The sequence below is a fragment of the Hirundo rustica genome, chromosome 21, assembly GCF_015227805.2.
Source record: "Hirundo rustica isolate bHirRus1 chromosome 21, bHirRus1.pri.v3, whole genome shotgun sequence".
Classification (NCBI taxonomy): domain Eukaryota; kingdom Metazoa; phylum Chordata; class Aves; order Passeriformes; family Hirundinidae; genus Hirundo; species Hirundo rustica.
The window spans coordinates 1,561,412-1,573,992 of record NC_053470.1 but is presented as its reverse complement, the minus strand read 5'-3'; the positions used below and the strand labels follow the sequence as shown (position 1 = coordinate 1,573,992).

General features: G+C 55.4%; 1 protein-coding gene across 16 annotated transcripts in view; it reads right to left on the bottom strand.

The window, feature by feature from the left end:
* The window catches only part of ARHGEF9 (Cdc42 guanine nucleotide exchange factor 9), a 207,089-nt gene that overhangs the window by 27,890 nt on the left and 166,618 nt on the right, over window positions 1–12,581 (bottom strand). For all 16 annotated transcript variants that reach the window (XM_058423250.1, XM_040084203.2, XM_040084206.2 and 13 more), the window contains one exon: window positions 7,711–7,842. In XM_058423250.1, the coding sequence (XP_058279233.1) occupies window positions 7,711–7,842 (132 nt within the window). The remainder of the gene's footprint in view (window positions 1–7,710; window positions 7,843–12,581) is intronic.

Here is a 12,581-nt window from a genome sequence, read left to right as displayed (position 1 = left end):
TTTGCCATGTCTTTGGGTATCTTTAGTCATGAGGGCTTTCAACGTTCTTTGACTTCTCAAAAAAAGATTCCAAGCTTACATTTTTAAAGTCTAATTTACCTTAAAGAGACCCTTTGACGAAAGCAGCCTGGCCTGCTTTTCCTGAACACCAAGGGGACAGTTTTCTGCAGCATTTGTACATTTAATTTAACCCTACAGCGGGCTGAGTGATCAGATGGAACAGTGACAGTGACACGTGGCAGAGCCCAGTGAAGCACCACACCGGGCCTCTCCTCGTCCAAATGAAACCCTGAAGCTCAATGAACCCTTTGGAGTGTTTTTCTCCTAAATATTCTTGATATCAGAAAATAATTCTAAGCCCTGCTAAGAGTTTGGATGCCAGAGCCTGCGAGCTTTGCTCTGAGCCCTCGGACACAGCAGCTGGGGCTGAGGGAAGTGGGATCTGCCCAGCCCTGCCAGGAATGAGCTGAAGGATGGATCCTATCAGGGACAGGGGGATGTCCCAACTCCCCCAAACCCCCTCAGCCACTGGCTTCCCAGCCCAAACTTGCCAGGAGTGCCCCTGGGGGAGCCGAGGTGCCGGCGCTTTCAGTTTACGTAACTCCTCCTGCACAAGGACAGCTGCGCTGGGGAGGTCGGCAGATCCCTGCCAAATTATTCAGCACTGTCTGTCTCCTGAGCTTGGGAAGAGACGTTTGATTCATCCTCGGAGCTGCAGCGTGGGATCCGAGGCGGGGAGGGCTGGAGCTCAGAGCGTTTGTGTGGAAATGCTATTTTCATTCCACGGGTTCGGTGCAACAGCACTGGCATTTTGATGCCTCGCTCCAGCCTGAGCCCAATCCCTTTGGCTGCGGAGCAGCGAGGCCGGGGTGAGTGCCTTTCTGAAGGGCTGGTAACGGGAGAGCACGGGAAACCCTTGTGCAGCCCCGTCACGGCTCTGCTGGCCTCCCCAGCTGCTCCCACGGTGCTGATGAGAGGCCACAGCAGCAGGGGTAAGCTTCCAGCTCTGGGGGTTTGCCTGTGGGCCACATTCCCACCCACTGCAATTCCAGGAGCGGCAGGTGAGGCACAGAGTGTTTTGCAGAGCATCCTGCAAATCTGTATGGTCACAGGAGGCTGAACCTGATCCCTGCCCAGACAATCACACAGATGGCGCAGGACTCCAAATTCAGCCCTTTTTGGATTTTAGCACTCCTCCTGCTGGCTCCTCCAGTCCCTCTGGATCCTGCTCTTCCCTCCCTGCTGTCCCCAGGCAGTGGGAGGGCAGCAGGTCCAGGTCAGCACGAGCCCCCAGGGACACTGTGACACGAGACCCTGGGCCATGAGCCCCCAGTGACACTGTGCCGTGAGCCCCCAGTGACACTGTGACAGGAGCCCCCTGTGACACTGTGCCATGAGCCTCCTGTGACACGAGACCCTGGGCCATGAGCCCCCTGTGACACTGTGCCGTGAGCCCCCTGTGACACTGTGCCATGAGCCCCCTGTGACACTGGGCCATGAGCCCCCTGTGACACTGTGCCATGAGCCCCCAGTGACACTGTGCCATGAGCCCCCTGTGACACTGTGCCATGAGCCCCCTGTGACACTGTGCCATGAGCCCCCTGTGACACTGGGCCATGAGCCCCCTGTGACACTGGGCCATGAGCCCCCAGTGACACTGTGCCATGAGCCCCCTGTGACACTGTGCTGTGAGCGCCCTGTGACACTGTGCCATGAGCCCCCAGTGACACTGTGCCATGAGCCCCCAGTGACACTGGGCCATGAGTCCCCTGTGACACTGTGCCATGAGCCCCCTGTGACACTGTGCTGTGAGCCCCCTGTGACACTGTGCCAAGAGCCCCCAGTGACACTGGGCCATGAGCCCCCTGTGACACTGGGCCATGAGCCCCCTGTGACACTGTGACAGGAGCCCCCAGTGACACTGTGCCGTGAGCCCCCAGTGACACTGTGCCATGAGCCCCCTGTGACACTGTGCCATGAGCCCCCTGTGACACTGTGCCGTGAGCCCCCAGTGACACTGTGACAGGAGCCCCCTGTGACACTGTGCCATGAGCCCCCAGTGACACTGCGCCGTGAGCCCCCAGTGACACTGTGCCATGAGCCCCCTGTGACACTGGGCCATGAGCCCCCAGTGACACTGTGCCATGAACCCCCTGTGACACTGTGCCGTGAGCCCCCAGGGACACTGTGCTGTGAGCCCCCTGTGACACTGTGCCGTGAGCCCCCAGTGACACTGTGACAGGAGCCCCCTGTGACACTGTGCCATGAGCCCCCAGTGACACTGTGCCGTGAGCCCCCAGTGACACTGTGCCATGAGCCCCCTGTGACACTGGGCCATGAGCCCCCAGTGACACTGTGCCATGAACCCCCTGTGACACTGTGCCGTGAGCCCCCAGTGACACTGTGCCGTGAGCCCCCTGTGACACTGTGACAGGAGCCCCCTGTGACACTGTGCTGTGAGCCCCCAGTGACACGAGACTCTGGGCCATGAGCCCCCAGTGACACTGTGCCGTGAGCCCCCTGTGACACTGTGCCATGAAACCCCAGTGACACTGTGCCGTGAGCCCCCAGTGACACTGTGCCATGAGCCCCCAGTGACACTGTGCCGTGAGCCTCCTGTGGCACTGCTCAGGGCACGTCACCTGCACAGCCCTGCAAAGGCTCATCCAGGCTGTGGGACCGTTCTCAGGAGTGTTTTCTTCCCCGGAGTACCCCTGTCTGAAAGCTGGAGTGCTGTTTCATAATCTGTTTTAATTATGAATGTACCCTGTTGATTGCTGGACTTGCCTTCCTCGGCTATCTGCTGGCCAAGGGCCTGACTGAGCATCCAAATTCCCTTCCAAGCTCTGTGGTCCCACAGGAACCTGCTGCCTGCAGACAGCACCAGCTGGGCAAGAGCACAGGGGCCAGTGGGGCTGGGGAAACACTGCTCTCCAAAAACCTCATTTCACACTTTGTGACCAAACCACTGTGCTCTCTTTAGTCCTCTCTGTGCCCACCTCACAGAATCATGGAATATCCTGAGCTGGAAGGGACCCACAAGGACCACCAGAGTGCATCTCCTGGCCCTGCACAGGACAGCCCAGGAATCACCCCAGCTCCAGCCGCACGCTCTGTCTCTCAGGGCAGCACTGAGCCTCTCCTGAGCTGCTAAACCCAGCCTGAGCCACTTCCCCACCCCGCTGCAGGCCGGGCCCAGGCCTGACCCAAAACGTGGCATTTTGTGGAGATCTGCGTTACTGGGAGAAAAAGAGAACAGCTGGGAGGTGCCGATGAAGTCAAAACCCACTTAAAGTAGTAAGAACTGTCCCAGGGCTGCTGTGTGTTTGCAAACAAGGTTTTTGGCTGGTCTCACAGGCCCTTTTCAGCCTGTAATAAAATCAGGGTTGTTGCTTTGGTGCAGAGATCTCCTCGGCGTTTCCAACAGAAGCTACACGGGAGCTAGACCTTCTTCCACTGAAAGGACTCAGAGACGTCTCTTTTATCTTCCCATTTGGAAACCTGGACTGCAGCGGAGTCTGACTGGATTGTTTTATTTACTCCATCTCCTGTAGCACCGCTATTTCTGTCCGGCTGGCTGCCTACTGCTATTAAAGCGGTCTCATTTTGCTTCCCATCCAACCTGCTTCGCTCAGACAGCTCAAGGGGAGACAGCAACAGCAATAAACCACAAGCTGGAGCTTGCATTGCCTCCTGATTACAAGAGACACATAAAAGCACAGATGAAAACTGAACGTGCTTCATGCAGTCGCCGATCCTCCTGCGCTGTCAGAAAACACTGAACACCGCGGCCCGGCAAGGACTGCTCGGCTGCTGGTGAAAGAAAAGGGGAATTTAGAGCTCTCTTAACCCTTCCTGCTTCACACTGTCATTCCCAGCCTCGTGCCACGCTGCCCTGGAGCCCGTTGGGGGAATTCAAATTATTACCCAGAACAGAAAAAAGATCTTCATCTGCTAAGAACCTCGAGCATCCCCAAAGTGATCATAATTAATGCTGCGTGTCACAGGCCTGGATGTTAAGTACCGTGATTTGCAAATCTAAAGCATCTCCGTGTCAAACTCTCTCAACTTCAGGGTGATAAGGAAAGGGGACCCTGTGCCTTTAAGGCAACATCTTTTAGCGTTACCATCATCCAGGATTGCCTTCATTTCTTGGTAATTATGGCCAGCATCCCAGAATAGGCCTTTTCCTCCTGATCATACACATATGGCAAGGCACACTGAGGCACTGCTTGCTTCCTGCCCAGCCTATTCCCTTCTGCCTTCCCAAAAGGCAGTTCTGAATCAGGGTATCCAAGCAGCTCTTTGGAAAAGGCACCTCGTGCCCACAGCAGTGTCCCAGCCTGTGGTTCAGGAAACACGGGCAGAAACTCATTGGGAGAGTTTCACATTGATCCAACAGCTGAAAGGTACCTGGCTTTGCAAGGAAAACCCGGATCCTGAGCTCTGCCTGTGGCTCTGGGTCAGAACTGTAGCATCCAAGCTGGTTTCAGTTTGCTGAACCCTGAAATAGTTGACAAGGCCATTTCATCTGATCAAACCCCTCCTCACTGCCTGGCACCAGGAAAGAATTCAGTGGTGATGTTAGGAAGTGACCCGTGCTGTCTCTAAGCCAAAGAGGCTTATCTGTAAAGCCTGGAAACTATTTTTGTGAACATTATCACACACAAGTTGCTCTGCAAGGTGTTTGCCGGCACGGAGAGGTGCCTGCCGTGGTGTCAGCTTCTCCATTTGCTGCAGCCCTTGGAAACCTAAATGCAGCTTTCCTGCTTGGAAGAAAGGCTTCAGTACACCCACAGTGGTGGAAAGAACATCTGCCAAGCACATTCGAGTGCAGCCCTGGGTAATCACTCATTCTCCAACCCAGGTCTCTGTCTGAAGGTGTAGTGGTCGTGGAAATGCATTCAGGAATTCCCGGTCATGCAGGTGTAAAAAGCAGGCAACATCCAGGTGATAATGTCAGGAACAATCACCCTGAGAGTTATTCCCCCTCACAGAAAGGCCTTGGCCAGGTGTCCAACAAAAAAAAAGGCCCTGAAACCTTGAAACATTTTCAGACACTAAGAGAAAGGGATGGCAAAGCCTCTGGAGAGCAGGACACGAGCAGAGCAGATGGGTTTGTCTGGAAACGTGTTACCTGCTGCTGAAAGCAGGGGGCTGGGCACTGGAAATACCTGCACAGCCAGCAGCATTCCTTACTCAGGGAACACGGGGTGGGCCAGCAGGAAAAATCCTCATCTTCCACTGCATCAACTGTGAGCAGCACCCTGCAGGGTGAGCCCACAGGTCTGGAGACAACGGAGCTCACAGGGAATGCCAACAGCAGAACTGTCACAGGGCTCTGGGACAGTCTGATATCAAACTCTGTCCCACAGGAACTCCTTTATCACCCTCCCCAGCCACGGGATCCATCTGAATTACCAGGGGATGCAAACACCTCCACAGGTCAGCAAGGAGAGGAGGATGTAACTGCAGTGGAGGTCTGGAGGAGTGAGGGATCCTGTCTGAAATGTGTGTTTGCCTTCTAAAGCCACCAGGGATATCTCCCATGCCTTCACCAAACTGAGACATCTGTGGCATATTTAAATATGGAATTAGCTCCTTATTTCTATTAAAAATCTCTCTGGGCCAACAAAGAGATAAAACTCAACCATAATAATTTTAACAAAAGTATTTTCATGTAGACTGTGTCATGACGAGAGCTGTATCATACCTCTCAGATTATTACACCTGGAGAAAACCCACAAATGCGGATTTGCTGAAGATTCACTGAGATGTGCCATCCTAAGTGGTTCCAAAGCCGCTCTCAGGGGTGTGTGGATCACATTCCATCCCTCAGTTTTAGAGCAGGGTGTAAGGGAGGCTGGTCCCAGCTTCCCAAACCTTGAGGGTGCCTCCTTGAGGGCCCCAGAGCTGATCCAGCCTCCTGGCATCTCTCAGGGAGGTCAAGACAGCACAGACTACCAGCCACTCACATTTATTTTATATATGGGATGCGTGGGCCCAAAATGTGAGCTAACAGTCCTCCGAATTTCAGATTTGCACGCTCATTCTGAGTACAGGAAAGTGTGATCAGCACAGATCAGCTGGAAGCTCATCTCCCCTCCTACCCCAGCGCAGAAGAGCAGCAGGTGCAGTTTGATGCTGGGAACAGAGACAGAGGAGAACCCGCAGTGGGCTCTGAGCCCTGTGCCCACGGGGTCACCAGAGGGGCTGCCACCCTGTGCCCTGCCACCTGGGGGGACACACAGTGTGCCATGAGGCCTTGGCAGGTCCTGACACGGAGCCAGGAACGCCCAGACCCCCCCCAGCACAATCCACAGGGTGCTTTTCATGCAGGCACCTCTGGTGCAGCGCCTCCACACCCCCCAAAACGCCTTTTCCATGCAGAAGGGAGGAGGACAGCGTCACACTAACACTGTCTGAGCTCTGATGGAACCCTGCAGGGCCCCAGCAGTGAATCGCTGACCACTCTCCACTCGTGCTGATGACCACTGAAATCCCAGCCCTGATTTTCCCGGAGTTAAGGGAATGCTCAATACCTCTCTAGACCAGAGCCAGTGCAGGCCAGACTGGATGCTGCCTTCTGAACTGGAAATTCAGGGTCACAATCAAAGAGGAGGAGGTCAGCATTAAGAAGGAAACTGTCTGTGCACCTCTGGACTCACTGCAGCTCTCACTGCTGCTCCGTGGCTGCTTCTGCACAGGGCTGGGCAAGGAGGGAAAGGCACACCAGCGAGGAGGGGACAAGCAAGCACAGGCATTCCAGAAGGCACAATTTCAGTCAGCCATGACTCAGGAGAAGAAAAGTGCCACCCACTGCCGTGCCCGGGCCGCAGAGGGGGCAGTGATGCCGCGCTGACTCAGGAGCCACCCACGTCCCCACCCACGCCCTTCCCGCGGTGGCAGGGCTTCCTCGCAGGGTGCCAGGCTCAGCCTGTCCTGAGCCCAGGAGCTGTGACAGGAATGCAGCCCTGTGCTGTCCCAGGAACACCCCTGCACAGTTCAGGGTGGCTGCAGGCAGTGACAGCAAATCCTGAGCTGTCACGGGCAGCACCGAGGAGCTCTGTCCCTTCGTGTCACCACACGGGCGTGGTGGCAGCACGGTGGGACACAGGGCTACCAGAGCTGCTGCTGGACACAGTTTCTGTGGATCACAGCTCGCCTGCTGCTATTAACACCACAGCACACCAGTACTCTGCACTGCCCTCCCACCTTCTCCAGGGGTTCCAGGGCAGGGAGGGGCCCTGTAAAACCCAGCATGGCAGAGAAGGGAGGATGAGGCTCAAAAAGCCTCTCCCCCAACACCAGCACAGACACCCAGCACAGCCTGGCTGCTGCTCATCACCATCTCAATGCAGCAATTGGGCTGTCAGCCCCCGTGCCAGGTTTTGTAGCTCACACAGGAATTGCAGGGCTATCTAATCCCGAATCATACACCGCAGCCAAAACCTAAAACGAGACGGGAGGCGCCGAGCCAAACCTGGGGCACATGAGATAAAGGCATGAAAAGAGCAAGCGGAGGCTGGATTTGCTACGAGCACTAAAATCCCTCTACCACAGAGCGCTCCCCACCCCGAGCACGCGGACTGCCCTTCCTCAGGGCTCTCCACATCCTCCTCTGCACGTGCAGCCAACAGCCACCGTGCCCTGAAAAACCACTTTGGACTGGCAAGCCTGCCCACAGCACGCCCTTAGCCGTGTCCTTACCTTCTTGCAGAGAACCATCTGGTGATCAAAGAGGAAGAAAACTCGCTGCTGGTTCCGTCCATAAGGCTGGTAAATCCAGGACATCTCTCCCGTGTAGATCAGCTCCGAGCTGCGGTCCAAGATATCGTCCCCCTGCAGGGCATAGGGAACGAGGCTGGGTCAACTGCACTGACGAGTTTGCCTTTGCATGATGGGGAGGAGCAGCAATTTAGTAAGATTTCGGCCCTTCTGCAGCTCTCAAAGCCACCCTACCTGGTTTCAGACGAGAAACTGGGATTGGGGGATAATTCTGAAGGAAGGGGAATGAGTGAAGGAGGTGGGGATGCTTGAAACACGGTCACTACAGCTCACATTGCAATGGGCCAAGAGCTGCCCCAGACGCTGTCCCCACTCCCCTCTCCAGGTACCCCCAGACCCTTGGATCTTGCTGCAGGTGCTGGTAGCATCAAGAAAACAAAGCCCCTTCCTCCTGCCCACCTCAGAAGCACTTTGAATTCAGGGCACCAAATTCCCTGCACCCCCTCCCTTTGAAACAGCATCCCAAAGCACTTCCCCTCCTGAAATCTCCAGCCAGCTACAAAAGCCTGGGACACACTGGGAGATCAGTTCCCCATCTCTGAGGCTGCCAGAACTCAGCCCTCTGGATTGCTGCCTCTCCTCTCGCTCATCCAGGCACTGCCAGTCCCTTCTCCCGTAGCTCATTAGAGCTCCAGCTCCAAAACCCTCTCAGGACCACCCTGGCTCCTGTGGCAGCCCAGGGTCCCCCCGGCTGGCCAGGCCTCCCTGCTGGCTGCCAGAGTGCCCTCACCCTTCCCTGCCTCTGGCTAATGCTTGTTTTCCTCTCCCGAGTTTTTTTTTTTAAGGATTCATGAGCAGATGGTCTTGAAAACACAGAGCTCTCTCTCTCTCCCACTCTCTGAGAGAACAAATGCAGTCACCCTCCACTAATTGGAATGAGCTGGACTTTTTAAAAAGTTAATTAAAATCTATTTATTAAAAATGGGTGAAGTCACCACCACCTGCCCTGTGGGCATCTCAGAAGGAGGCGGGATGGCTCCAGCTGAAAGGTAAGGAGCAGCACTCAGGAGCAGCACTCAGGAGCAGCACTCAGGAGCAGCACTCAGGAGCAGCACTCAGGAGCAAGACACAGAAGAGCTTTTTTTTTTTCTTATTGGCTGTGAACTACTGCAGTTCTGGCTTTGAAGCCAAGCTGGAACCGATATCTGGGACGAGAGCATCCCAGAAATCCGAGCAAACAGCTTGCCAAGGTGCAGCCAGCGACGGGGGGCATCTAGCTGGACACACACTGCGGGTGCTGCTCGCGCTCGCAGGTGCCCAGGCAGCCAGGAGCGCCCCCCGCTCCTGGTTCCGAGGTGAGGATTTCAAAGTGCTGCTCAGGTAAATGTGTAATTAACCTCTCAGCATTGATTGGGAGTGACCGCCCGTGTCCCCGGGCCCTGTGACAACAGCAGCTTCATTAAGTCACTGCATCCTCGGGCTGCAGCACAGACTTCCAAATCGCCTTAGGCAGGGCTTTATCCACCTCCCTGCCTCACTCCTGTGCCTGTGCCGTCCCAGGGGCTAAGGAGCAATGAATTCCCAGGGACACAGAGGGTCACAGCCCAAAGGGACGGGCTGTCACCACCCAGGGCCTCAGCAGGGTCCTGCTTCAGCTTGGCCAGAGCCCAGGGACCGAGTGTTGCTGCCACAGCTCAGGGGGACATGAGCCCCAGAACAAGAAGTGTCTGAGGAGAGCACACCAGCTCCAGAAACCGTGAGCCTTCCTGGCTACACGTGAGCTTACACGAAGAAGATTCCCACCAGCGTAAGGATGGGAGCTTTAGGAGAGGGGGCGAGCTTAGGAGAGGCTGGCTGCTAAAAATAGAAAGCCAGCTTTGTCTTTTACTCCTGTGGTAGCATCTGAAGCCTGAGGACACACAGAGGGCTCTGTAAACACTTCTACTTGATTAGCTGAATCCAAACTGTGTAGTCCCTGCAAGCAACATAACCCAAAAACATCCAGATCCGAAATGATGGGATTTGTATTGCATTTCTTATGGGGGGAAAACAATTTCTATATCCAGTCTACAGGCTAGAAATAGCTGATTTCCCACTTGGGGTGAGCAACTGGGGAAATACAGGTTGCAGAGTCTGGGAGTGGCACGTGGCTGGCCAAAAGCAGCGTGTCCATGGTCCTGCCCTGCTCCTCCAGCCTGGGCTGCTGTGCCAATTCCACAGCGGAGCCTCAGGGCAGAACCTCTGAACCTCCAAAGGCTTTTCTTGTCCTGACACAGCTGCACCTCCCTGGAGAGCACAAACTGTCTTCTCCTGGTCCCCACTGAGGGGCTCAGGGGGCGTTTGCAGGCTGGGGGGCAAAGAGGGACATTGGCTTTTCAGCTCCATTGCCACCATGGCTCCCCAGCACGCCTCGATCCCTGCTCCAGGCACCCTTCCCCAAATCTCTGTCCCAGTCCCACACCTCTGAATCTGTACAGAACCAGGAAAAAAATTCCTTCTTCTTCTTCAGCTTTTTTTTCCAACTCCCACAGAGGCTGCATCATCTGTATCCTTCTGTAAGTTAAGATAAACCCTGCTGAAAAAGGAAGAGGCTGAACTTTTAGTTGCTGTGAACCTGAACTGACAGATGCTCGCAGCGGAGTGGCCAAGAGAAGCCCTGACTCCTGACGCCTTTTCCAACCTGAGTTTTGTCCCATAAGCCTCCAAAACCCCCTCCCCAACCCTCCCCAGATGCGTCCAGGGTTTCCAGTGCACATGCTGCAGCATCCCGAGGGCAGCCCCAAGGAAAGCTGACCCCTCTCCTCCTCACGCCGTGCCAGGCAGAGCCCCAGCCCTTCGTGTGCAGTAATGGGAGCAGAAGGTCACCCAGATCTGGGCTGGATGTGAGCTCCCTGCAGCCCTGCAGTGACACACTGAGACCCCCGGCCACTCCTGACTGTGACAGCACAGGGTCAGCGCTGCTGCTGCTGCTGCTGCTGCTGCCTGGAAGGATGTGGATCCCCAGCTCCCCAGAGCTGCTGCAGTGACCACCACACTCTGCAAGGGGCAGCTGGGAGGAACCAAAGAGGTTGAAGAGTGAAATAAACGCTGTTGGGAGCACCAGGATACGGAGGGAGGGTTGGCACTGAGAGCTGCTGCCCCTCCCGAGAGCCGCACACTTCCCCGGGCTCGGGAGCGCTCAGAGCCCAGCAGAGCTGCTCCGCTGCCCCCCAGCCCACCCCCACACAGCCCTCTGCTGTCCCTGCTGGGCACCAGGAGGGCATTTTGTGCCCTTCCCCAGTTGCAGGGAGCCAGCAGGGCTCTCTCGTGCCTGACACCGCTGTTCTGCAATTAGAGACTGACGGGCTGATCAGCACCCGGGGCTACACTGAGATCACAAAAAGGAACGCCGGCGAAATGTTGTCCTCTCCAACAGGCTCGGGTTTGATACCTTCTCTTGCCGGGGGGAATGAAAAAAAAAGGAAGAAGGAGAAGAAAGAAGGCTCCGTTTCAGTCCCTGCCGTGGTTTTTTTCCCCAGGAGGATTTCTCATCAGGCTGCGCTCACTTTGGTGGTTGCAGGCAGCTTCCTTTCGTGGCACTCTCGGATTCACTAACGCAGTACCAGGCTGAGGCCAGTGATTATAGATTACATAATTAAGGGCAGCAAGTCTTGATTTAAAGGACTCACAAATAACAAGAATAAAAAGAAATTTAAAAGGACAGTACTCACTAAATGTCTCAAATATATATATATGTATTTCTCCCTTCATGGAAATTTGATACTCTTGGAAGCTGCCATAGTGGCACCCCATGGGAATCTTTGGTAGAGATATCTAAATATCTACACAAAACAAAGGAATCTGTTTAAACAGCAAGTTCAAAGCCATCCAGGCTGATGAGCAAGGCTCTGTCCCGTGCCAAACATGCCCCTGTTGGCTCAGAGACCTCCAGAGATCTCCCAGGAAACGGGAGCCACATCACCGCCCTCCTGTGAGGAAAAAACTGTGCTGAAAGGGAGCAAAGTGTTGCTGGAGGGCTGGAGAGGGAGCCTGAACTGCTGCAGTGATCTCTGCTTCGTTTTGTTTTGATGCGGTTCAAGAGCTGTGTGAAAAGGCATAAAACTGAGCAACTCCAGGTGTGCTGAAGCACAGACCTGTTTCGTTTTCCACCTCCACATCACCCACACGGGGCACTCGGGGAGGCTGGGCTGAGTCCTGCCCATGGGAACAGAACCCAAATCCTGCCCAGGAGCAGAGCCCAGCGAGCTGGGCACGGTGGCACAGGTGGCACAGGTGGCACAGGGCTCCACAGGATCCCTACGGGCAGCAGGAGAGAGGGACCAGGAGCAGAGGGGAAGGCAGGGATGCACTCCTGAGCAGTGTAACTACAGCCCTGCCCACGCTGGGGCCGGCAAGGACTTGGAAATGATGATGGGCTTTGTGGAAATCTCTTTTAATCCTGCTCTGTGTGCGTGTGGAGCTATTCCCACCAAGCTCTGAGGGCTGGAGCTCCCTCAGAGGGCAGGAACAGGGGAGGGAGAGAGCAGCAAAGGCTGCCCAGGATGGGCTCTGGCTGCCCCCTTTGAAGCCAGCTCCGTGTGCTGGTTTGCCCTGCTGCCTTTAAATGTCACTGGTTTGATCTGAGGGCGTTTCACTCCGAGCAAGGGGACGACGCTGAGCCGGGGAAACGGAGCTGGAACATCAGGGAACGCTTCAGAACTGAAAGGCACCGAGAGGGCTCGGTGGGAGGTGGTGGAAGCCCCAAATTGTGAGCCATTAGCAGCTCAAAGGACAAAAGGCACTGGAGGACTGGTGTGGGCAGCACCTCTCTGGGTCTGTTTATACGCCAGGAATTCAGGTTACAAAATAAAGAA